The 26,835-nt window shown below is 49.0% G+C and overlaps 1 protein-coding gene across 1 annotated transcript; it reads left to right on the top strand.

The window, feature by feature from the left end:
- Window positions 1-1,147: 1,147 nt before the first annotated feature.
- LOC144676786 (E3 ubiquitin-protein ligase TRIM17-like) lies at window positions 1,148-25,116 on the top strand (the record flags this gene model as incomplete). The annotated part of the gene is made up of 5 exons (XM_078537109.1): window positions 1,148-1,588; window positions 12,408-12,503; window positions 15,078-15,311; window positions 17,136-17,379; window positions 25,021-25,116. Coding segments are annotated over exons 1-5 (1,102 nt in total), but the record flags the coding sequence as incomplete, so codon positions are not given.
- Between the last annotated feature and the right edge of the window lie 1,719 nt (window positions 25,117-26,835).

Here is a 26,835-nt window from a genome sequence, read left to right as displayed (position 1 = left end):
AAGACGAGGGACGGAGGGAGGGAGGGAGGGAATGACAGTGGGAGGCGTTCAGGAGCCTCCCAGCAACTAAGAAGTGAAGGTCGCAGAGTGAGGGTCGGTGGGTGAGTGACTGAGGGGCGGTGAGGGTTAGTGGGTGAGTGTCGGTAGGTGAGAGTTGGTGGGTGTGGGTCAGTGGGTGCGGGTCAGTGGGTGAGGGTCAGTGGGTGAGTGTCGGTGGGTGAGGGTCGGTGGGTGAGGGTCAGTTGGCGCGGGTCAGTGGGTGCGGGTCGTTGGGTGAGGGTCGGTGGGTGAGGGTCGGTGGGTGAGGGTCGGTGGGTGCGGATCGGTGGGTGCGGGTCAGTGGGTGAGGGTCGGTGGGTGCGGGTCGGTGGGTGAGGGTCGGTGGGTGAGAGTTGGTGGGTGCAGGTCAGTTGGTGAGGGTCAATTGGTGAGGGTCAGTGGGTGAGGGTCGGTGGGTGCGGGTCGGTGGGTGCAGGTCGGTGGGTGAGGGTGGGTGAGTGACTGAGGGGCGGTGAGGGTTAGTGCGTGAGTGTCAGAGGGTGCGGGTCGGTGGGTGCGGGTCAGTTGGTGTGGGTCAGTGGGTGCGGGTCAGTGGGTGCGGGTCAGTTGGTGAGGGTCAATTGGTGAGGGTCAGTGGGTGAGGGTCGGTGGGTGAGGGTCGGTGGGTGCGGGTCGGTGGGTGAGGGTCGGTGGGTGAGGGTCGGTGGGTGCGGGTCGGTGGGTGAGGGTCGGTGGGTGGGGGTCGGTGGGTGGGGGTCGGTGGGTGAGGGTCGGTGGGTGCGGGTCGGTGGGTGGGGGTCGGTGGGTGAGGGTCGGTGGGTGGGGGTCGGTGGGTGGGGGTCGGTGGGTGGGGGTCGGTGGGTGGGGGTCGGTGGGTGAGGGTCGGTGGGTGCGGGTCGGTGGGTGAGGGTCGGTGGGTGCGGGTCGGTGGTGAGGGTCGGTGGGTGGGGGTCGGTGGGTGAGGGTCGGTGGGTGCGGGTCGGTGGGTGGGGGTCGGTGGGTGGGGGTCGGTGGGTGAGGGTCGGTGGGTGCGGGTCGGTGGGTGAGGGTCGGTGGGTGAGGGTCGGTGGGTGCGGGTCGGTGGGTGAGTGTCGGTGGGTGAGGGTCGGTGGGTGCGGGTCAGCGGGTGAGTTTTGGGTGGTGTGTGAGGGGCAGGATGTACAGTATGGAGCAGCTGCTCAGTATCCCCTCTCTCACTAACTGCTCGATTTGCCTGGAGAGTTTCCGCTCCCCAGTGACGACAGGATGTGGACACAGCTTCTGCAGTGACTGTATTAAGAAGCACTGGGACCAACAGAGCAGTTTGTTTACCTGTCCTGAATGTAGAGAAACCTTCCCCAGCAGGCCACAGCTGGCCAAAAACATCTGCCTGAGTCAGATTAGTGAAGTCTTCCGGCAAAATCCTGTTCCTGATCCTGATCCTGGGTCCAATCCTGATCTCAATCCCAGGCCACCCTGCCAAGCACACCACAAGGAGCTGCAATTCTATTGTTATACGGACAGAGTCGCCTTCTGCATCCTGTGCAATAGTCAAGATCACAAAACCCATCATACTGTGACGCTGAAGGAGGAGCTCGCTCGAGCACAGGTAACTATCACATTGTTAACTAGTAAGCACCTTTAACTATTGATCAATGCACGTAAAGGTAAAAAAACAAAGACTTGTATTTCCATCATACCATTTAGGGTCTCAGTAATTTTGCAGGATAGTCACTGAGGAAAAACTTCTAATATCACCAACTACTAGATCACCAGAACTAATAATTTCTAATATTGCCAACTAGTTAAATCTGTAAAAGTTAACAATCTACCTGAAACTGCAATCTGTATAGTTAATTACTTCCTATATTATTAACTAGCTCCAACATTGGTGACTAATGCTGGAAAAAGAGATGCTGAAGCTTTTAGTCTTGGGCTCATCAGGACACAGCAAGAATACCAATATGAGGAAATCTATTTCAACAAAATACACGCCTTCTTAGTGATGGGTCCAAATTTGTATCCATTGGACCTGCTGCTCAACATGATCGGACAGCCCAGCTTGAAAGGAAGCTAAAAAAAAACGCTTGTTGGATTTGTGAAAGAGTGATGAGCCATGTGATATATATGACAGGGTTTGTCCTCGCGGCTTGCTGCATCTGTTGTATGTATGGGCTGCCCAAGACACAATAGTGATGTCCCTTTACACCCTATCTTACCCATGACCAGTTCTGCACAACACGAAATGGCCAAATGGTTGGGTGAGTTGTTATGACTGGTTTTGAGTAGCTTTTCCTGATACATGATGAAGGATTCCTTCACATTTGCGAAGGCCATCCAGAGCTTGCATATCGATAGCATTGCTGTGTCCATGTGCTCATTTGACATTGCTAGCCTATTCACCAATGTTCCACTTAAGGGAGCCATGGATATTTGTGCTGCAGCACTGCATCATGGGGATCTAGACCCGCCACCATTGTGTGAATCAGTATTCATTGAACTTATGAACTTGGCAACTTGTGCAGTTGAGTAATGACACCATGTATGCCCAAATAGTTGGTGTTGCCATGGGATCCCCTCTAGGCCCAGCTGGTGCAAACATCTTTGTTGGGTTATATGAGGAACGTGTTTTCGATGGAATGACAGTTAACCTCCTACTCCTCGCATATTTCCGATACGTGGATGATATGTTGGCTATATTTAAATCTGCAGCTGCATGTAATCATTTGCTTGCATGCCTTAATGGGCTCCATCTTGCGCTCAAATTCACCTTTGAAATGCAGCAGTCAAATTAACTCCCTTTACTTGACTTACTAGTTGAGAAATCTGCCAGGGAGTTCTCGACCATGATCTACCACAAGCCTACCTTCACTGGTCAATACACGCGTTGGGATTCTTACACTTCTATGTGCTAGAAGATCGGCCTTATTGGCAACCTTGTAAATACGGCTGAGCCATTTGTTCACCATACAAGCTTTATGCTGAAATAGGGCGCATCAGAGACATCCTGTGGGATAATGACTATCCTGATCAGATCATTGCAGGTTGTATATTGCGCAAACTCATGAACAGGTCCAAGGCCATCACTTTCAGCTCTGAAAAGTGCCCAACTACCTCAGTTTACCATGAAAGGGCAAGGTATCTCAAAAAATTGAGCAATAGGTGGATCCAGCTGCTGCATCCCAAAGATTGGTGGATCGGATCAAACATCATGTCCCAGCTGCTGTTCACAACGGGCAGGGTACAGATCCTACCCAACCAGCCTGTGCTGGCAAAACTCAAAACACAACGTCCAACATTACAGGTGATTCCGCAATTGGACAATATTTGCTAAATAATCCTCAGTGTGCTAAAAATTATGTTGACAACCAATTGAAGATTGTCAGTTGGGCTCGCAGTGTGGTGCATTTGCATGTACTGGAAGCTGCATATATTAGTACACGGGGCCCTGTTCTTTGCAGACAGAAAGAACATGTACACACATTGCGCCTGTTTCAGGTGAACAAAATAAGTGACAGCCATTCACTGACTCATTCCTCAGGGCAATGCCTTGACCAATCAGGCTCAAGCTGCCTGGTTTAAATTTCAAACAATGCTTGGCAGTTAACTGTCAGTCACCATCACTGCTGCATTCTCCTTGGCAACGCCTCTACCAATCAGAATCCAGGTTCCAACCAATCAGCACCCTCTTCTCATATAGTATAAATTGTTGTTTTCCCCTCTACTGGTATTCTTGTGAAGTGTCCTGATGAGTGCAAGATGAAAAGATTTCTCTTCTTTCAGCTAGAGTCAAGTTCTGTACTATCTACAACTATTGGTGACTAACTTGGAACTTCACTAATGAGCAGTAGCTACATGCAAACACCTCAAATCCCCAGTATAAATAGGAGCTCTGGTTTTAGACAGTGCACCTCTTATAACCAGAGTGATTCCCTGCTCCAGTGCATCCCCTATAACCAGAGTGATTCCATGTCCTAGTGCATCCCCTATAACCAGAGTGACTCCCTGTCCCAGTGCATCCCCTATAACCAAAGTGACTCCCTGTCCCAGTGCATCCCCTATAAACAGAGTGACTCCTTGTCCCAGTGCATCCCCTATAACCACTGTGACTCCCTGTCCCATTGCATCCCTTATAACCAGAGCGACTCCCTGTCCCAGTGCATCTCCTATAACCAGAGTGACTCCCTGTCCCAGTGCATCTCCTATAACCAGAGTGACTCGCTGTCCCAGTGCATCCCCTATAACCAGAGTGACTCCCTGTCCCAGTGCATCTGCTATAACCAGAGTGACTCGCTCAGGCACATCCAGCCCTACTGACCCTGCAGAATTTTCACTAATAATTCTCGCAACCTGTGTGGATGAAAGTGAGGTCTGCAAGGTGGATGAGCTGACTGGCTATGGCACCATGGTACAGGAAACCGTTCAAGCTGGGCGAGCAAAAAGGAATGTAGTGGTAGCAGGAGACAGTATAGTTAGGGGGATTGACACTGTTCTCTGCAGCAAAGAGCGAGTGTATAGGCGGCTGTGTTCCCTGCTCTGTGCCAGGGTTCAGGACATCTGCTCAGGGCTGGGGAGGAACTTGCAGTGGGAGGGGGAAGATCCAGTTGTCGTGTTCCATGTAGGTGCCAATGACATAGGTAAACTAGGAAAGAGGTTCTGCAAAGTCAGTATGAGGAGCTAGGTACCAAATTAAGAAGCAGAACCTCAAAGGTAATAATCTCTGGATTATTACCTGAGCAGTATGCAAATTGGCAGAGGGCAAATAAGATTAGAGAGACGAATGTGTGGCTCAAAGACTGGCGTGGGGGAAGTGGGTTCCGGCTTGTGAGGCACTGGCACCAGTACTGGGGAAAGTGGGGGCTGTACCGTTGGGATGGTCTACACCTGAGCTGTGCTAGGACAAGTGTCCTCGCAATTCGCATAACTAGGGAAGTAGGGAGGGCTCTAAACTAAACAAGAGGGGTGAGGGATCAAGCTTGGGTAGAGGTAGCAATTCAAGATGTAGAGTTAAGACAAGAGAGAAAAATAGTAATATGAAAAATGAGGGTCAGAGAGTGTCAGGAAGGGACAGAGAGAAAAAAGCCTAAGAATATATCAACAATCAATACTAGATGTTACAGAGGTAACAAAAACACAAAACTGAAGGCTCTCCATCTGAATACATGTAGCATTCATAACAAAGTGAATGAATTGATGACCCACATTGAAGTAAATAAATATGATCTGATCACAATTACGGAGACGTGGCTGCAGGATGACAAGGATTGGGTCCTGAATATTGAGGGGTACATGACATTCAAGAAGAATAGGAAGCTGGGTAAAGGTGGAGGGGTAGCACTGATAATCAAGGATGGCATTGTTGCAATAGTTAGAGATGACCTTGATTCAGGAGATCAGGATGTAGAATTGGTTTGAGTGGGGATGAGGAATAGTAGGGGAAAGAAGTCACTAGTGGGAGTGGTCTACAGGCCCCTTAACAGTCGCCACAATGTAGGACAAAGTATAAAAGAAGAAATGTGTGCTTGTAATAAAGGGACGGCAATAATCATGGTGATTTTAATCTATACATAAACTGGAAATGTCAGATTGGCAGTAGTAACCTGGGTGAGGAGTTCTTAGAATGATTTCAAGATAGTTTCACAGAGCAGCATGTTCTGGAGCCAACCAGAGAGCAGGTTATATCAGACTTGGTATTGTGTAATGTTAGAGGATTAATTAATGACCTCAGAGTAAAGGCAGCGACCACAATATGGTTGAATTTTACATCCAGTTTGAAAGGGAGAAAAGTGGGTCTAAGACAAGTATCTTAAAATTAAATAAGGGCAACTATGTGGGGATGAAAGCTGAGCTAGCTGAAGTGAACTGGGAAACTAGGCTAGAGGATCGATCAATAGAGAAGCAGTGGCAGACATTTAAGGGGATATTTCAGTGTATTCAGAATAAGTATATTCCTGTTGTAAATGAAAATTCTAAGGGGAGGACCCACCATCCATGGTTAACTAAAGAAGTTAAGGAAAGCATCAAACTTAAGGAAAAAGTATATAACTGCGCAAAGCTGAGTGGCAGGACAGATGATTGGTCAGACAATAAAGAATGGCAGAGAATGACTAAATGGTTAATCAGGAGAAAGAAATTAGAGTATGAGAGGAAGCTAGTTAGAAATGTAAAAACAGATAGCAAGAGTTTCTACAGGTACTTAAAAAGGAAAAGTGTAAGTAAAGTGAGTGTAGGTCCTCTAGAGAGTGACAGTGGGGAGTTAATAATAGATTATAAGGAAATGGCAGAAGAAATGAACAAATATTTTTTGCTTCTGTGTTCACTATGGAGGATACAAAAAACATTCCAGTAATAGCTGCAAAACAGGAGGTGGAAGGGAGCAGGAACTTGGTGAGATTATAATCACTAGTGAAACGGTACTGAGCAAACTGATGGAGCTGCGGGCTGACAAATCTCCGGGTCCTGATGGACTTCATCCTAGGGTCTTAAAAACGGTGGCTAATGAGGTAAAAGCAAAATACTGCAGATGCTGGAAATCTGAAACAAAAACAGAAAATGCTGGATAAACTCAGCAGGTCTAACAGCATCGGTGGAGAGAAAAACAGAGTTAATGTTTCAAGTCCATATGACTCTTCTTTAGAGCTAAAGAGAAGTAAACATGTGATGAAATTTATACTGTTTAAGGGGATGGAGCAGGTGAAGCTGAATAGAAGGTCAGTGATAGGTGGGAGCAAAGGAGAGATTGACAAAGGTGTCATGAACAAAAGGACAAAGCGGGTGTTAATGGTGGTGGGTGAGGACTATAGGAGGTGCTGATAGTGGCATTAAGATCAGAAAGCAGAATGTGATAATAGCAGGAAAAGGGTAAGCACTCTGGAAAGAACAACATGAACAAGTGACTGATGGCCCCTGTGGGGGTGGCTGGGAGGGGATGGTGGTGGGGGAAAAAGATTAAAAATAAGATAGAAGGTGGAAATAAAACAATGAATAAAAATGAAAACAAATAAAAATCAAGATAAGTGGATAAAAAATAAAAATTAAAAAATGAAAATTGAAAAAAGGGAATAAAAAGGGGTGGGGATGGAGGAGAGAGTTCATGGTCTGAAGTTGTTGAACTCAATATTCAGTCCGGAAGGCTGTAAAGTGCCTAGTCGGAAGATGAGGTGCTGTTCCTCCAGTTTGTGTTAAGTTTCACTGGAACAATGCAGCAAGCCAAGGACGGACATGTGGGCATGAGAGCCGGGTGGAGTGTTGAAATGGCAAGCGACAGGGAGGTCTGGGTAATGCTTGCGAACAGACCGAAGGTGTTCTGCAAAGCGGTCACCCAGTCTGCGTTTGGTCTCTCCAATGTAGAGGAAACCGCATTGGGAGCAACGAATGCAGTAGACTAAATTGAGGGAAGTGCAAGTGAAATGCTGCTTCACTTGAAAGGAGTGTTTGGGCCCTTGGACGGTGAGGAGGGAGGAAGTAAAGGGGCAGCTGTTGAACCTTCTGCGGTTGCATGGGAAGGTGCCATGGGGAGGGGTTGAGGTGTAGGGGGTGATTGAGGAGTGGACCAGGGTATCCCAGAGGGATGCCGACAGGGGTGGTGAAGGGCAGATGTGTTTGGTAGTGGCATCATGCTGGAGTTGGCGGAAATGGCAGAGGATGAGCCTTTGAATGCAGAGGCCGGTGGGGTGAAAAGTGAGGACAAGGGGGGCCCTATCATGGTTCTGGGAGGGAGAGGAAGGTGTGAGGGCAGAGGTGCGGGAGATGAGCTGGACATTGCTGAGGGCCCTGGCTAATGAGGTAGTAGATGCGCTGGTGTTCACTAGATTCTGGAAAGGTTGCATCAGACTGGAAAGCATCAAATATAAACCCTCAATTCAAGAAGAGAGGGAGGCAGAAAACAGGAAACTATCGGCCAGTTAGCTTGACGTCTGTCATGGGGAAGTTGTTGGAATCGATCATTAAGGAGGTTATAGCTGGGCACTTAGGAGAGCTCAAGGTAATCGGGAAGAGTCAGCGTAGTTCTGTGAAAGGGAAATCATGTTTAACCAATTTGTTGGAGTTTTTTGAAGGGGTAACGTGCTGTAGATAAAGGGGAACCTGTAGTTGTGCTGCACTTGGATTTCCAGAAGGCTTTTGATAAGGTGCCACATCAAAGGTTATTATGGAAGTGTAGGCGGTAACATATTAGCATGGATTGAAGATTAGCTGGCTGGCAGAATGCAGAGAATAGGCATAAATGGGTCTTATTCTGATTGGCAGGATGTGACGAGTGGAGTCCCACAGGGGTCTGTACTGGGGCCTCAACCTTTTACGACTTACATCAATAACTTAGATGAGGGGGGTGAAGACATGGTAGCTAAATTTGCAGATGACACAAAGACAAGTAGGAAAGTACATTGTGAAGAGGACATGAGGAGGTTACAGATGGATATAGATAGGTTGAGTGAGTGGGAAAAGATCTGGCAGATGGAGTTTAATGTAGGAAAATGTGAAGTTGTTCACTTTGGCAGGAAGAATAAAAAAGCAGAGTATTACTTAAATGGAGAATGGCTGCAAAAAGTTAGCAAGTAATCGAGAAGACTAATGGAATACTATCCTTTATTAGGAGAGGGATTGAACATCCGCAGTAGTTTTTTGTTTTTATAAAAGTAAAGATGTTATTCTTCCGTTATACAGGGCATTGTGAAACTGCAACTCGAATACTGTGCAGTTGTGGTCTCCTTATATAAGGAAGGATGTAAATGCATTGGAGGTGGTTCAGAGGAGGTTTACTAGATTGATACCTGGAATGAGTGGGTTGTCTTATGAGGAAAGGTTGGACAGACTGGGCTTGTTTCCACTGGAGTTTAGAAGAGTGAGGGGTGATTTGATTGAAGTTTACAAGATCCTGAACGGCCTTCACAAGGTGGACATGGGAAGGATGTTTCCTCTTGTGGGTGAGCCCAAAACTAGGGGTCACTGGTTTAAAATTAGGGGTCGCCCTTTTAGGACAGAGATGAGGAGAATTTTTTTCTCTCAGAGGGTTGTGTGACTTTGGAACTCTCTGCCTCAGAAGGTGGTGGAGGCGGGGTCATTGAATATTTTTAAGGCAGAGGTAGATAGATTCTTGTTAGGCAAGGGAATCAAAGGTTATCGGGGTTAGATGGGAAAGTGGAAATCGAAACACAAGATGATCAGCCATGATTTTATTGAATGGCAGAGCAGGCTCGAGGGGCCGAATGGTCTACTCCTGTTCCTATTTCTTATGTTCTTGTGCCAAGGTTGGGAGAGCTGTCCCACAGACTAGGCAAACAAGAAAACAACAACAGCAGCAACAAAAACAGAAAATGCTGGAAAACTCAGCAGGTCTAGCAGCATCTGTAGAGAGAGAAACAGAGTTAATGTTTTGAGTCCTTCTGGATAAGAGTCATACCTCCACAAAACAATAACTCTGTTTCTCTCTCCATAGATGCTGTTAGACCTGCTCAGTTTTTCCAGCGTTTTCTGTTTTTGTTTCAGATTTACAGCATCAGCAGTATTTAGCTTTTACCTTAGTCAAGCAATAGTCTGACTCAGTGATACTCACAGGATCATACCTTACAGATAATGTCCCAGGCACCACCACCATCATGCCTGGCTATGTCCTGTCCCACCAGCAGGACAGACCCAGCAGAGGTGGTGGTACAGTGGTATACAGTCACAGAATCACAGAGTCACACAGTGCAGAAGAGGCCCTTCGGCCCATCGAGTCTGCACCGACACGTGAGAAACACCTGACCTACCTACAGGAGGGATTTACGCTTTAAGTTCTCACCATTGACTCTAGACCCCATGAAGCTGAGAATTCAGTTGAGACTTGAGGCATCAAGCCAAATTGGGCAAGGAAACTTCCTACTTATTACTGCCTACTGCCGCCCCCACAGCAACCCACCTCACACCTCACACCTCAACTGATGAACCAGTGCTCCTCCATTTTGAACCCCACTTGGAGGAAACACTGAGTGTGGCAAGGGCACAGAATATACTCTGGGTGGGGGGACTTCAATGTCCATCACCAAGAGTGGCTCGGTAGCACCACTACTGACCGAGCTGGCCAAGTCCTGAAGGACATAACTGCTAGACTGGGCCTGTGGCAGGTGGTGAGGGAACCACCAGGCCTTGTCCTCACCAATCTGCCTTATCCTTACTGGCCCCTTAAGGGAAGCCGGTTGTCCCATATTTCTAGGACAGCCTGTGGGAGACTGACAGGAGTCTCAAGGTGAGTTTGACTGATTCCAGCGAGATAGTGAGTGAGTGAGTGAGTCGGCAAAGAGATGATCATTTTGTGATTCAACAAGAGAAGTTGTGTTTTTTGTTGATTCTAACACAATCTCGTTCTCATACTTACCAACTCCAACCCCCATTCTCACCATCCCCACCCTCTCAATCACCAGCGCCCCACCTCCACCCCTCCGTCGCACCAGCGCCCCACCTCCACCCCCCCACCGCACCAGCGCCCCACCTCCACCCCCCCCGCACCAGCGCCCCACCCGCACCAGCGCCCCACCCGCACCAGCGCCCCACCCGCACCAGCGCCCCACCCGCACCAGCACCCCACCACCACCCACCCCCCGCACCAGCGCCCCACCTCCACCCCCCCACGCACCAGCGCCCCACCTCCACCCCCCCTGCACCAGCGCCCCACCCACACCAGCGCCCCACCACCAGCCCCCCCCGCACCAGCACCCCACCCGCACCAGCGCCCCCCTCCACCCCCCAACCAATTGGTCCCACAGTGGAAGTGTCCTTATTTTATTTCAAAAGAGTCGGTCACCCTGATCTGTAACTTCATGGCCCGGCATTTCCCCGACTCTGCCATTGCCAGCAAGCCACCTGACCAGCCCAGACCATCACAGATGTCCGTCTTCAGCCAATTCGATTCTCTCCACGTGATATCAAGAAACGGCTGAAGGCACTGGATACTGCAAAGGCTATGGGCCCTGACAATATTCCGGCAATAGTCCTGAAGACTTGTGCTCCAGAACTTGCCGTGCCCCTAGCCAAGCTGTTCCAGTACAGCTACAACACTGGCATCTACCCGGCTATGTGGAAAATTGTCCAGGTATGTCCTGTACACAAGAAGTAGGACAAATCCAACCCAGCCAATTATCGCCCCATCAGCCTACCGTCCATCATCAGTAAAGTAATGGAAGGGTCATCAACAGTGCTATCAAGTGGCACCTGCTTAGCAATAACCTGCTCACTGATGCCCAGTTTGGGTTCCGCCAGGGCCACTCAGCTCCTGACCTCATTACAGCCTTAGTTCAAACATGTACAAAATAACTCCAGAGGTGAGGTGAGAGTGACTGCCCTTGACATCAAGGCCGCATTTGACCGAATGTGGCATCAAGGAGCCCTAGCAAAACTGAGTCAATGGGAATCAGGAGGAATACTCTGTTGCTTGGAGTCATACCTGGTACAAAGGAAAATGGTTGTGGTTGTTGGAGGTGAATCATCTCAGTTCCAGGACATCACTGCAGGAGTTCCTCAGGATAGTGTCCTCGGCCCAACCATCTTCAGCTGCTTCATCAATGACCTTCCTTCCATCACAAGGTCAGAAGTAGGGATGTTCACTGATGATTGCACAATATTTAGCACCACTCGCGACTCCTCAGATGCTGAAGCAGTCCATGTCCAAATGCAGCAAGACCTGGGCAATATCCAGGACTCACGCCACACAAGTGCCAGACAATGACCATCTCCAACAAGAGAGAATCGAACCATTGCCCCTTGACATTCAATGGCATTACCATCACTGAATCCTCCACTATCAATATCCTGGGAGTTACCATTGACCAGAAACTGAACTGGACTAGTCATATAAAAACTGTGGCTACAAGAGCAGGTCAGAGGCTAGGAATCCTACAGCAAGTAACTCACCTCCTGACTCCCCAAAGCCTGTCCACCATCTGCAAGGCACAAGTCAGGAGTGTGATGGAATACGCCCCACTTACCTGGATGAGTGCAGCCCCTACAACACTCAAGAAGCTCAACACCATCCAGGACAAAGCAGCCAACTTGATTGGCACCCCATCCACAAACATTCACTCCCTCCACTACTGACGCACAGTAGCAGCAGTGTCTGTACCATCTACAAGATGAACTGCAGGAATTCACCAAGGCTCCTTCGACAGCACCTTCCAAACCCACGACCACTACTGTCTAGAAGGACAAGGGCAGCTGATGCATGTGAGCTCTCTTCCAAAGAGCACTGTGGGTGTACCTACACCACATGGACTGCAGTGGTTCAAGAAGGCAGCTCACCGCCACCTTCTCAAGGGCAACTAGTGATGGTTAATAAATGCTGGCCCAGCCAGTGAAGCCCACATCCCGTTAATGAATTTTCAAAATCCTCTATAACCGGGAGTTGAAATGAGGGGTTTTTTGGAATGATGCTCCATTATCTGTTTGTGATTTGCCAGGTGGCAATAGAGAGACATCAGGAGTCGGTGGAGATACAGCTTCAAAAGACATTGGAAGGGATATCAGCTTGGAAAGAAAGGATTGGTTCCCAACAGGTTAGACATTACTGTGTGCCCAGTGCTAATGAATGTGTCTTCACCCTGTCCCTCCTGCTCTGTGTGTGTGTGAACTCGTGGCACGCTCTGTGCTGATTGTGTTCTAATGGACCTCATGTGAGGTCCCTGATTCCCACAGTCACCCAGGCCCACCTCCCCCTGACTCAACCTCCATGTCTCAACCCCCACACACTCACTATCTCGCAAGCCTCACTCATTCCCCCTGCATGTCCCACCACCACTACCCCTCCCCCACACACCCTCCCCTCATGCCCCATCCCCACTCCCCCTCCTTTACCCACCTTCTCCCTGTCTCCCAAAGCCCTACCCACCCTCCCCCATGTCTCACTGCCCCTCCCCCCATTCACCCTCCATGCCCCAATCCCCACTCACTCTCCCCCCAGCTTGCACTCCTCACATCCCCCCATGCTGCATCTCCACTCAGCTCTCCCCCCACACTCTCCCCCGCTCACCCCCCCACTATTCTTCACCGAGCCCCACTTCCCCCATCCCCCTGCCCCCATGTCTTACCCCTGCTGACTGGACCCTGCAGGAAGCTTCTGAATTCCCTCATTCACCCCCACCGCACCACCGATAGGGAAACATACCGGGAGGGGGGGGGGAGTGAGAATGAGTGGGGGAGTGGGGAGGCGAGGGGGACATGGGGCAGGGCTGGAGTGGCGAGGGTAAGGGCTGGAGTGGGGATGGGAGGTGGGGGCTGGGAGGTGGAGTTGGGATGGGTGGTGGGGGCTGGGAGGTGGGGGATGGGAGCTGGAGTTGGGATGGAAGGTGGGGGCTGGGAGGTGGGGGTTGGGAGCTGGAGTGGGGCTGGAAGGTGGGGGCTGGGAGGTGGGGGCTGGGAGCTGGAGTTGGGATGGAAGGTGGGAGTTGGGAGCTGAAGTGGGGATGGAAGGTGGGGGCTGGGAGGTGGGGGCTGAGAGCTGGAGTTGGGTTGGTAGGTGGGGGTTGGGAGCTGGAGTGGGGATGGGAGGGGGGGGCTGGGAGGTGGGGGATGGGAGCTGGAGTTGGGATGGAAGGTGGGGGCTGGGAGGTGGGGGTTGGGAGCTGGAGTGGGGCTGGAAGGTGGGGGCTGGGAGGTGGGGGTTGGGAGCTGGAGTGGGGATGGGAGGTGGGTGTGAGGGGTAAAGTGTCCAGTGGGGTAGGGGAGGTGAGTGATGGAGCAAGAGGGTGGAGGGGGAAGCCAGGGTCCATTTGACACTTGTCAGGGATCTGGTAATGAGGCGCAGTGTCTGATGGTGGGGTGTGTGAGGTATCTCTTGTTGGACAGGCCCTATCAAAGAACAAAGAAAAGTACAGCACAGGAACAGGCCCTTCGGCCCTCCAAGCCTGTGCCGATCATATTGCCCGTCAACTGAAACATTTTGCACTTCCGGGGTCCGTATCCCTCTATTCCCATCCTATTCATGTATTTGTCAAGCTGCCTCTTAAACACCACTATCGTACCTGCTTCCACCACCTCCTCTGGCAGCGAATTCCAGACACTCACCACCCTCTGTGTAAAAAACTTGCCCCATACATCTCCTCTATAGTTTTCTCCTTCACCTTAAATCTATGTCCCCTAGTAATTGACTTTTCCACCCTGGGAAAAAGCTTCTGACTATCTTCTCTGTCCATGCCACTCATAATTTTGTAAACTTCTATCAAGTCGCCCCTCAACCTCCGTCACTCTAGTGAGAACAATCCGAGTTTCTCCAACCTCTCCTCATAGCTAATAACCTCCAGACCAGGCAGCATCCTGGTAAACCTCCTCTGCAACCTCTCCAACGCCTCCATATCCTTCTGGTAATGTGGCGACCAGAATTGCACGCAATATTCCAAGTGTGGCCTAACCAAGGTTCCTTACAGCTGCAACATGACTTCCCAGCTTTTATACTCAATACCCCTGCCAATGAAGGCAAGCATGCCATATGCCTTCCTGACTACCTTATCCACCTGCGTTGCCACTTTCAGTGACCTGTGGACCTATACACCCAGATCCCTCTGCCCGTCGATGCACTTAAGGGTTCTGCCATTTACTGTATAATTCCTGCCTGTATTAGACCTTCCAAAATGCATTACCTCGCATTTGTCCGGATTAAACTCCATCTGCCATTTCTCCGCCCAAGTCTCCAACCGATCTATATCCCGTTGTATCCTTTGACAATCCTCTTCACTATCTGCAACTCCTCCAACCTTAGTGTCGTCTGCAAACTTACTAATTAGCCCAGTTACATTTTCCTCCAAATCACTTATGTATACCACAAACAGCAAAGGTCCCAGCACTGATCCCTGCGGAACACCACTAACCACAGATCTCCATTCGGAAAAGCATCCTTCCACTGCTACCCTCTGTCTTCTATGACCAAGCCAATTCTGTATCCATCTTGCCAGCTCACCTCTGATCCCGTGCGACTTTACCTTCTGCTCCCATTCCTTCAATCATAACCCCCACCCTCCGAGATTCCAAACCAGGCCTGTGGGGCTTGCAGGACAATCTTATCTTGCTGACTGATTTGCCCCATGTCACATGCTCATGTATCCCTTGTAGAAAGTTCCTTCTTCATTCTCCGACAGGCGTCTTTACATCGACTCAGAGGGGAAGTGGAGGAGGAATTTGCTCAGCTGTTGGTGGAGGTGAAAAGAGTAGGAAGTAAGGTCAGCGATTTCCTGTGCAGAGCAGAGGGAGAGATTCTCAATCAGTCTGAATCGACACTGAGGCAACTCAACAAGGAGAAGCTGCGGCTGAGCCAGGAGCAGCTGGAGCTGCAAACGTTACTCGATCATCAAAATCATCTGCTCTTGTTGCAGGTAACACTAGGCAGGACTCCAAGTCTCCACCTCCCACCCCCATCCTCTCTCTTCCCTCTCCCCTTATCTCCCTTTCCTCCCACTTTACCTGACCACTTTCTCACTCGCTTTCCCCCCTCCCTCCCCACTCTCCTCTCTCCCTCTCTCTCCCCTCTGCCCCTCATCTCCCTTCCCGCTCTCCCCTCCTCCCCATCTCCCTCCCCTCCACCTCTCCCCCCGTCACCCTTGTCTCTCTCGCTGCTCCCCTTCCCCCTCCCTCTCTGCCCTCCCATGCCCCACTCCCCCTTCCCCCAACCCCCATTGCCCCATCCTCCCTTCCCACCCATCTCTCCCCCTCCTCTACTCCCACTCGCCTTCTCCCTATCCCATCTCCCCCGCCGGGGGTGGGGGGTTGTTTAATGAAATTTGCCATTTGGAAACTGTTAAGGAAAAGAAACATTTTTATTGCTGCACCTTTCACAGCTCCAGGACATCCCAGATCTCTTCATAGCCAGCAAAGGACTTTTAAAGTTTAGTTGTCCTGAAAGGCATTTTGTACACAGCAAGATCCCACAAACAGCTGTGTGACAATGAGAAATAACCTGTTCTCATGTCACTGCTTTAGGAATAAATATTGGCTAGGACACCAGAGAGAATCCTGCTGTACTTCAAATGGGATCTTTTATATCCACCTGAGAGGACTGGTCAGGCTGTGGTTTAATGTCTCATCATGGCTGGTACCTCCGACAGTGCAGCACTCCCTCAGTACTGACCCTCTGACAGTGCAGCACTCCCTCAGTACTGACCCTCTGACAGTGCAGCACTCCCTCAGTACTGACCCTCTGACAGTGCAGCACTCCCTCAGTACTGACTCTCTGACAGTGCAGCACTCCCTCAGTACTGACCCTCTGACAGTGCAGCACTCCCTCTGTACTGACCCTCCGACAGTGCAGCACTCCCTCAGTACTGACCCTCTGACAGTGCAGCACTCCCTCTGTACTGACCCTCCGACAGTGCAGCACCCCCTCAGTACTGACCCTCTGACAGTGCAGCACTCCCTCAGTACCTTGGCAGCCTATATTCTGCACTCAAATCTCTGAAGAGGATTTGAACCTAAAAACTTCGGACTTAGATGTGAATGATCGAGCTACCCAGAGAGTTAGAGCTGCAGGAAAGAAGAGTATGACCAATAGGAGCTGATATCTCCTCATCAGCACAACCAGCAGGAACTGATATCTCTTCATCATCACGACCATTAAGAGCTGACAGTCTTCATCAAGCTTCTTTTCATGTGGGACCATTGACTCCACATAGCAGATTTTGTCTACAAGTCTCAATTCTGTCTTGTTTAGAATCTTAGACTCATTTACAGCGTAGAAGGGGGCCATTCAGCCCCTCGAATCCCTGTTGCCTCCCCACAGAGCAACCCAGTCAGTGCCACTCCCCCGATCCCTGCGAATGGCTTTGCTGTGTTTATTTGGTTGTAATGAATGCTGCTTGAGGCTGACCCCCATGAGTCTATTCTGGGTTGATGATGAGCCCAGATATCTCTGCAGCCGCTGAGAAAGTGTTTAGACCTGCAGGCCTTCTGCTGACCGAATCCTGAACTAATAGGAGTTCACAATCAGAACTTCTCTGAAATCTTTATCCCAAAAAGCAGACACAAAGAGGTCGGAGAAGATGATACAAACTGTGTTGTTAGAAGAATATAACCCTGCGTTAATCCCTCTATCCTTTCGAAGAGTCAGATGTTCATTCCATTGGTGATGGTTCTTCATTTCCACTCCTGCACTCAGTGACCAATTACACAAACACCTTGTGTTTTCTCTCCTCACATCTCCTCAGGGATCACAGACATTGAAGATGATCCCAGACAGCTGTTTGTGTCCAGCCACCCAGCCCGAGGTCCCAGAGCACCTGAACAAACTGAGCACAGCAACAAAAGCACTCTCAGAGCTGCTGAAACACCAGCTCAATGTTTTCATCCAGCTTAACTTGCCCATCGGTGCCAGCACAGGTCAGTACCAATCAGTGCGTTCAGTGGTTAGCGCCTTCCAGCTAAGTGTCATCCAGTTCAGTGCCCTCACAGGTAAGTACACTTGTCAATCAGTGCCAATGCCACTCAGTGCCCTCAGTAGCTCAGTGCCATGGCAGATTGGCACAATCGCAGATCAGTTTTTAAAAATTCATTCATGGGATGTGAGCTTCACTGGCTGGGCCAGCATTAGTTACCCATCCCTAGTTGCCCTTGAGGAGGTTGGGGTGAGCTGCCTTCTTGAGCCGCTGCAGTCCATGTGGTGTAGGTACACCCACAGTGCTGTTAGGGAGGGAATTCCAGGATTTTGACCCAGTGACAGTGAAGGAACGGCTGATATATTTCCAAGTCAGGATGGTGAGTGTTTTGGAGGGGAACTTCCAGGTGGTGGTGTTCCCATGTATCTGCTGCCCTTGTCTTTCTGGATGGTAGTGGTCATGTGTTTAGAAGGTGCTGTCTAAGGAGTTTGGTGAGTTCCTGTAGTGCCAATTAATTAGGCCCCAATCCTAAAGGACCACATTTTCTCTCTCCAGGGTGTCTGGAATTCCTAACTCCCTGTGTATAAGTAAGCAAGCACAAAGACAGCAGCTCATCACTGAGTGCAGCTTGTCACCGTGTGTGAATTGGGAATTTGGCAAGTGAGGAAATTCGGTGCAGTGAGGGAAGTAGTTAAACGATTGATTGGTGAATATTTGCTTATTTGTCTTTCTAAACCTGGGCAATTTATTAGTAATTGTAAGGTTTGATTCGTATTAGTAAAGTTTACTAGCAGTAGTAAAGCTCATTGGAAGTAGTCGGGATTATTAGTTATAAATTAATTAAGAAAATAATGATTCATTAAAACACAATAAAGATGACAGTACAGGTGATGTGTTGAGACTGCAGAATGTGGCAGTTCCTGAACACCAGCATGATCCCTGGCAAACATGTCCGCAGTAAGTGTCAGCAACTTGAGGGTCTTCGGCTCAGAGCCATTGAGCTGGAGGCAGAGCTGCAGACACTGTGATGCATTATGGAGGGGGAAAGTTACCTGGGCACTTTATTCTTAACGGTGGTCACACCCCTTATGTTAGGGTCTCCTGATTTGGTCAGTGACCAGGGATAAGAGTGTGCGACTGCGAGTGAGGCAGGTAAGGGGATTGAAGTGGAGGAGCCTTCGCCTTTGCAATTGTCCAAATAGGCTTTTGAGGTCTTGCATCTTGTGGGGATGGAAGCAGGGGCCAAGCAAACTGACCATGAGCACTGTGGTACAGGAAATCACTGAAGCAGGAGGAGTTAATAGGAATGTAGTCATTGACAGTATAGTGAGGGGAGCTGACACAGTTCCCTGCAGTCACAAGCCTGGATCCAGATGTCTGTGTTGCCTGCCTGGTGCCAGGGTTCAGGGCGAGAGAGGAACTTGCAGTTGGAAGGGAGGGTCCAGTTGTTGTGGTCCATGTAGGTACCAACAATATAGGTAGGATTAGGAAAGAGGTTCTGCACAGGGAGTATAAACAGTTAGGGGCTAAATTAAAAAGCAGAACCACAAAGGTAATAATCTCTGGATTATTACTTGAGTCACAAGCAAACTGGTGTAGGATAAATCAGGTTAGAGAGTTAAATGATTGGTGTGGGAGAAATGGGTTTTGATTCCTGGGGCACTGGCACCAGTACTAGGGAAAGTGGAGGCTGTACCATTGGGACAGGTTTCACCTGAACTGTGCTGGGACTGGTGTTCAGGCGAGTCATATAATAAGGGCAGTAGCGAGGTCTTAAAACTAAATATTGGTGGGGAAGGGATTGTGTGAGAGGACATTTAGTAAATCAAAGGGTAACAACGAGGTGATAGAGCAGGGTAGTGATTGGAGTAATGATAACCAGAGTGTGGCAGGAAGGGACAGAGTATCAAACTTAAGAGTGTGTCAACTGATAAGGCCAGAGATTGCAAAAATGGTAAAAAAAAAGCAGAGTTAAAGGGTCTGTATCTGGATGCATGCATCATTCATTACAAAATGGATGAATTGTTAGCACAGATAGAAATAAATATGTCTGACCTGATAGCCATTACAGAGACATGGTTGCAGGGTGACCAAGACTGGCACCTAAATATTCAAGGGTATTTGACATTTTGAAAAGATAGGAAGAATGGTAAAGGTGGTGGGGTAACTCTGTTAATTAAGAACGTCATTAGTACTGTAGTGAGAGATGACTTTAGCTCAAAAGAGCAAGATGTAGAATCAATTTTGGTAGAGATAAGAAATAGAAAAGGTAAGAGGTGACTTGTGGGAGTCGTTTATAGGTCCCCTAACAGTAGCTATACTGAAAGACAGGGTATACAGGAAGAAGTAAATGGGGCATGTCAGAAAGGTACCACAATTATCATGGGTAACTTAACCTACATATAGATTGGGAAAATCAGATTGGCAAAGATAGCCTGGAACATGAGTTCACGGAGTGGTATTTGGGACAATTTCTTAGCGCAATACGTCCTAGAGCCAACTATGGGGCAGACTATTCTAGACCTGGTAATGAGCAATGAGGCAGGATGTGATCGAGAGTGATGCAGGTAATGGGACCGAGCAGACAGTCGTGGAGGAGCCTCAGATTTTGCAATTGTCAAAACAGATTTGAGGTGCTCAACCTGTGTGGACGAAATGGAGGTCTGCAAGGTGGATGAGCAGACTGGCCATGGCACCATGGTATAGGAAACCATTCAAGCCAGGGGAGCAAACAGAAATATAGTGGTAATCGGGGACAGAATAGTGAGGAGGGTTGACACTGTTCTCTGCAGCAAAGAGCGAGAGTCCAGACGGCTGTGTTGCCTGCCCAGTGCCAGGGTTCAGGACATCTGCTCAGGGCTGGAGAGGAACTTGCAGTGGGAGGGGGAGGATCCAGTTGTTGTGATCCATATAGGTACCAATGACATAGGTAGCACTAGGAAGTTCTGCAAAGTCAGTATGAGGAACTAGGTACCAAATTAAGTAGCAAAACCTCAAAGGTAATAATCTCTGGATTATTACCTGAGCCACATGCAAATTGGCATAGGATTAGAGGCATGAATGTGTGGCTCAGAGACTGGCGTGGGAGAAGTGGGTTCCGGTTTATGGGGCACTGGCACCAGTCCTGGGGAAAGTGGGAGTTGCACTGTTGGGATGGTCTACTCCTGAAACGTGCTGGGACCAGTGTTCCAGTGAGCCGTATAACCAGGGAAGTAGAGAGGGCTTTAAACTAAACAAGGAGGGGTGAGGGGTCAAGCTTGGGTAGAGGCAGCAATTCAAGGTGTAGAGCCAAGACAGGAGAGCAAGATAGTAACATGAGAAATGAGGGTCAGAGAATGGCAGAAAGGGACAGAGAGAAAAAAACCTAGGAATACATCAACAGTCAAGACTAGATGTCACAGTGGTAACAAAAAGATTAAATGAAAGGCTCTGTATCTGAATGCACGTAGCATTCAAAACAAAGTAAATGGATTGATTTAATGCACATTAAAGTAAATAAATCCGATCTGATAGCCATTACGGAGACCTGGCTGCAGGTTGGAGTCATACTTAGCACAACCACAACCATCTTCCTTTGTGCTAGGTATGACTCCAACCAGCAGACAGTTTTCCCCCTGATTCCCATTAACCCCAGTTTTGCTAGGGCTCTTTGATGCCACACTCGGTCAAATGCTGCCTTGATATCAAGGGCAGTCACTCTCACCTCACCTCAGGAGTTCAGCTCTTTTGTCCATATTGCGATTGCTGGAGGCCAATCATCTCCAGCACATCACTGCAAGAGTTCTTCAGGGTAGTGTCCTCGGCCCAACCATCTTCAGCTGCTTCATCAATGACCTTCCTTCCATCACAAGGTCAGAAGTGGGGATGTTCACTGATGATTGCACAATGTTCAGCACCATTCGCGACTCCTCAGATACTGAAGCAGTCCATGTCCAAATGCAACAAGACCTGGACAGTATCCAGGCTTGGGCTGACAAGTGGCAAGTAACATTCGTACCACACAAATGCCAGGCAAAAACCATCTCCAATGAAAGAGAATCTAACTATCGCCCCCCAACGTTCAGTGGCACTGCCATCACTGAATCCCCCACTATCAACATCCTGGGGGTTACCATTGACCCGAAACTGAACTGGACCAGCCATATAAACACTATGGCTACAAGAGCAGGTGCGAGGCTAGGAATCCTGTGCTGAGTAACTCACCTCCTGACTCCCCTAAGCCTGTCCACCATCTACAAGGCACAAGTCAGGAGTTAAATGGAATACTCCCCACTTGCAGATGAGTGCAGCTCCCACAACACTCAAGAAGCTCAACACCATCCAGGACAAAGCAGCCCACTTGATTGGCACCCCATCCACAAATATTCACTCCCTCCACCACCGACGCACAGTAGCAGCAGTGTGTACCATATACAAGATGTACTGCAGGAACTCACCAAGCCTCCTTAGACAACGCCTTCCAAACCCACGACCACTACCATCTAGAAAGACAAGAGCAGCAGATAGATGGGAACACCATCACCTGGAAATTCCCCTCCAAGTCACTCACCATCCTGACTTGGAAATATATCGCCGTTCCTTCACTGTTACTGGGTCAAATTCCTGGAACTTCGTCTCTAACAGCACTGTGGGTGTACCTACACTACACTGAACTGCAGCGGTTCAAGAAGGCAGCTCACCACCACCTTCTCAAAGGCAACTAGGGATGGGAAATAAATACTGGCCCAGCCAGCGATGCCCACATCGCCGAATGAATAAAAACAAAGGATGACAAAGATTGGGTCCTGAATATTGAGGGGTACATGACATTCAAGAAGAATAGGAAGCTAGGTAAAGGTGGAGGGGTAGCACTGTTAATTAACGATGGCTTTGGTACAATAGTTAGAGATGACCTTGGTTCAGGAGATCAGGATGTAGAATTGGTTTGAGTGGGGATGAGGAATAGTAGGGGAAAAAAGTCACTAGTGGGAGTGGTCTACAGGCCCCTTAACAGTCGCCACAATGTAGGACAAAGTATAAAAGAAGAAATGTGTGCTTGTAATAAAGGGACGGCAATAATCATGGGTGATTTTAATCTACATATAAACTGGAAAAATCAGATTGGCAGTAGTAGCCTGGATAAGGAGTTCGTAGAATGCTTTCGAGATAGTTTCTTAGAGCAGCACATTCTGGAACCAACCAGAGAGAAGGTTATGTGAGACTTAGTATTATATAATGTGACAAGATTAATTAACAACCTCAGAGTGTAGCCACCCTCAGTAGCAGCGAACACACTATGATTGAAAGGGAGAAGAGTGGATCTGAGACTGGTATTTTAAACTTAAATAAGAACAACTATGTGGGCATGAAAGCGGAGCTAGGTGAAGTGAACTGGGATACTAGGATAGGGGATAGATCAATAGAGAAGCAGTGGCAGACATTTAAGGGGATATTTCAGAGTATTCAGAATAAGTATATTCCTACTATAAAGAAAAATTCTAAGGGGAGGACCCAACATCCATGGTTAACTAAAGAAGTTAAGGAAAGCAGCAAACTTAAGGAAAAAGCATATAACTGCGCAAAGATGAGTTACAGGTCAGATAATTGGTCAGAGTATAAAGAATGACAGAGAATGACTAAAAGGTTAATCAGGAGAAAGAAATGAGAGTATGAGAGGAAGCTAGCTAGAAATGTAAAAACGGATAGCGAGAGGATCAGTTTTTATTTGGTTTTAGGCCTGTTCATGAGTGTGTGTGACATATGGCATGAAATGATGTGATCAGGGTAGCCATTATTCTGCAGGATGTCTCTGGTGTGCCCTGTTTCAGCATCGAGTTTGCTCACCATGCAAACTTTTAAAAATCTCTGAAGGTCCTGGTGGATTTATTACTTCTGAATTCAATGCACACATCTTGAAATAAATACAAATTGTAAAACTGTTGTGATAGAGTGACCAAGTTTCCCTCGTGGATTTGATCTGCCTGGCACACATCACCTGCTGCGGCATAACAGGCCCCTTGCAGTACCCGCCTGCCACTTTGTAAATGACCCGTTTAGTCGTTTGGTAGTGCAGAATTTGAGCATTACTGAAAAGAAGAGCCATTTTTTGTTGAAGCTTTTCACCTTGCACTCATCAGGACAATTCCCAAGAAAATACCAATGTCAGGGGGAAACAACATATGCTGTATGAGAAGAGTGCGCTGATTGGTTGTAATGTGGACTCTGATTGGTAGAGGCATTGCCATGGAGAGTGCAGCAGTTGGTGGTGACTGACAGTTAACTACCAAGCATTGCTTAAAGTTTAAACAAGGCAGCTTGACTCTAATTGGTAGAAAGGGCTGGTTGGGTAGGATCTGTACCCTGCCCGTTGTGAACAGCAGCTGGGACAAGCTGTTTGATACGATCCACCAGTCTTTGGGACGTGCGGCCTACATACCCAGCATCACACTGGCACTGAAATTCATATACCACATCACTCATTTGTGTGATAGGCAGAAAGTCTTTTTGGCTTGACGGCAGCTTCCTGTTAGTGGTGAATACCACTCGTGTTGCTATTGCAAAGTAGCAGAGTGAAACAGCTTCACATGGTGCTCAATGTTTTTGAGATACCTTTAAAAGCTGAATTCAAATATTTATTAACAAAAGAAAAGATGTCAAACACATACATAAGATTCCAGTTACTTAATACTATAGTAAATACTAAAATTCCTACCTAACCTGACCACCAAATACACCTCCTTGTAAGGCAACAGTCAACAAAATAGATTTTAAAGTTAGAAAACCAGACCAGCACAATTTATCACCTTGAAGGACTGGACACAGCAAACTCATGCAGACATGATGGGGGCATTTCTGAGGTAGTTTCGCAAAGTTTGACAGATTTTTGATTGACAGGGGAGTCGAGGGTGATGGAGGACAGACAGGAAAGTGGATTTGAGACCACCAGGTCAGCCATGATATTACTGAATGGCAGAGCAGGCTCGATGGGCTGAATAGCCTACTCCTGCTCCTAAGCCCTATGTTCCTAAGTTCCTTCCTTCCCTGGCACTGTCTGGAGTTTCTGACCCCCCCACCACCACCCCACCCCCGACCAGACTGTCTGGAGGTCTTCTCTCCCTCCCCCGGAAATGTCTCTAGTTCCTATCTCCTCTCCCCCTGGTGGATTGAAGACTGAGCTGAGTGGTGCCATGAGACTAAACTCATTGATAGACCTCACTCTGCTGTTAAATACACTACCCAGTGCAGCACTGAGTACCCCCACAGAGCAGGAGATCAGTTTCCTTCTGCAGCATGTGCTGAGTTTGATGACCTGATCTGATTATAAACTTGTGCCTTATAATAAATGTTTATAAAAGTGACTTATGCTGAAGTAGTTGCTGTGGTAAGTTTCTGTCCATTGGGAGAATTCAGAGAAGGCCACATTGTTCCAAAATCTAACTGAAGGTAAAGGTAAAACAAAAATAAAATTACCTGGAAAAACTCAGCATCTGCGGAGAGGAACACAGTTAGCGTTTCGAGTCCGTATGACTCTTCAACAGAACTTTTTTGCTTTTATGAAGATAAAGGTATTTGTTCCTTCTCAGACACAAACACATTGACAGCAGGTTCTGATCAGGCACAGAGCGACCTGCCTGATTAATGAGAGTGGGCGCTGGAACGTGCGCAGAGCACTCACGGTTACCCTTTGAGGTCTGTGGGCAGATACTGCGGATGAACAAACTCTGCTTTCTTTTCGCAGATCAGGAGGACGGACAGTCCCAGCCTCTGGAGAGCCCGTCAGCCACACACAATTTCTCCACACTGGACAGCACAGCTCTGTCTCCCTCCTCGCAGGGTGAGTGCAGTTTTGGGAGGGTGTGCCAGGCCGTGGGTGCAAACAGCATCTGCGTTTGGCTGCCTGTTCCAGAAATCAGCCAATCACCATCGCCAGTGGGTTTGTTGTTTCCTCCCCATTCTCCGAGTTAACAGGATCCAGTTATTACCTCCTGATATGGGTCTGCTCCGAGTTAATGTTCGAGTTAGTTTCCTGCTCATGCACAGGGTTAACACTCGACAATGGAAGTCTGGGAAAAGTTCATGCAATAAATTGTCTTCATTTGTATAACTTGAACTAAAGTGTCCAACAGTGCAGCACTCCCTCAATACTGCCCCCTCTGACAGTGCGGCACTCCCTCAATACTGCCCCCTCTGACAGTGCGGCACTCCCTCAATACTGCCCCCTCTGACAGTGCGGCACTCCCTCAATACTGCCCCCTCTGACAGTGCGGCACTCCCTCAATACTGCCCCCTCTGACAGTGCGGCACTCCCTCAATACTGCCCCCTCTGACAGTGCGGCACTCCCTCAATACTGCCCCCTCTGACAGTGCGGCACTCCCTCAATACTGTCCCCTCTGACAGTGCAGCACTCCCTCAATACTGCCCCCTCTGACAGTGCGGCACTCCCTCAATACTGCCCCCTCTGACAGTGCGGCACTCCCTCAATACTGCCCCCTCTGACAGTGCGGCACTCCCTCAATACTGCCCCCTCTGACAGTGCGGCACTCCCTCAATACTGCCCCCTCTGACAGTGCTGCACTCCCTCAATACTGCCCCCTCTGACAGTGCAGCACTCCCTCAATACTGCCAACACTGACAGTGCAGCACTCTCTCAATACTGCCCCCTCTGACAGTGCGGCACTCCCTCAATACTGCCCCCTCTAACAGTGCAGCACTCCCTCAATACTGCCCCCTCTGACAGTGCAGCGCTCCCTCAATACTGCCCCCTCTAACAGTGCAGCACTCCCTCAATACTGCCCCCACTGACAGTGCGGCACTCCCTCAATACTGCCCCCTCTGACAGTGCGGCACTCCCTCAATACTGCCCCCTCTGACAGTGCGGCACTCCCTCAATACTGCCCCCTCTGACAGTGCGGCACTCCCTCAATACTGCCCCCTCTGACAGTGCGGCACTCCCTCAATACTGCCCCCTCTGACAGTGCGGCACTCCCTCAATACTGCCCCCTCTGACAGTGCGGCACTCCCTCAATACTGCCCCCTCTGACAGTGCTGCACTCCCTCAATACTGCCCCCTCTGACAGTGCAGCACTCCCTCAATACTGCCAACACTGACAGTGCAGCACTCTCTCAATACTGCCCCCTCTGACAGTGCGGCACTCCCTCAATACTGCCCCCTCTAACAGTGCAGCACTCCCTCAATACTGCCCCCTCTGACAGTGCAGCGCTCCCTCAATACTGCCCCCTCTAACAGTGCAGCACTCCCTCAATACTGCCCCCACTGACAGTGCAGCTCTCCCTCAATACTGCCCTCTCTGACAGTGCAGCACTCCCTCAATACTGCCCCCTCTGACAGTGCAGCACTCCCTCAGTACTGCCCCCTCTGACAGTGCGGCACTCCCTCAATACTGCCCCCTCTGACAGTGCAGCACTCCCTCAATACTGCCAACACTGACAGTGCAGCACTCCCTCAATACTGCCTCCACTGCCAATGCTGCACTCCCTCACTACTGCCCCCTCTGACAGTGCAGCACTCCCTCACTACTGCCTCCACTGCCA

Source organism: Cetorhinus maximus, unplaced genomic scaffold (assembly GCF_964194155.1).
Source record: "Cetorhinus maximus unplaced genomic scaffold, sCetMax3.hap1.1 HAP1_SCAFFOLD_1909, whole genome shotgun sequence".
Taxonomy (NCBI): Eukaryota; Metazoa; Chordata; class Chondrichthyes; order Lamniformes; family Cetorhinidae; genus Cetorhinus; species Cetorhinus maximus.
This window is presented reverse-complemented; position numbering and strand designations above follow the sequence as displayed.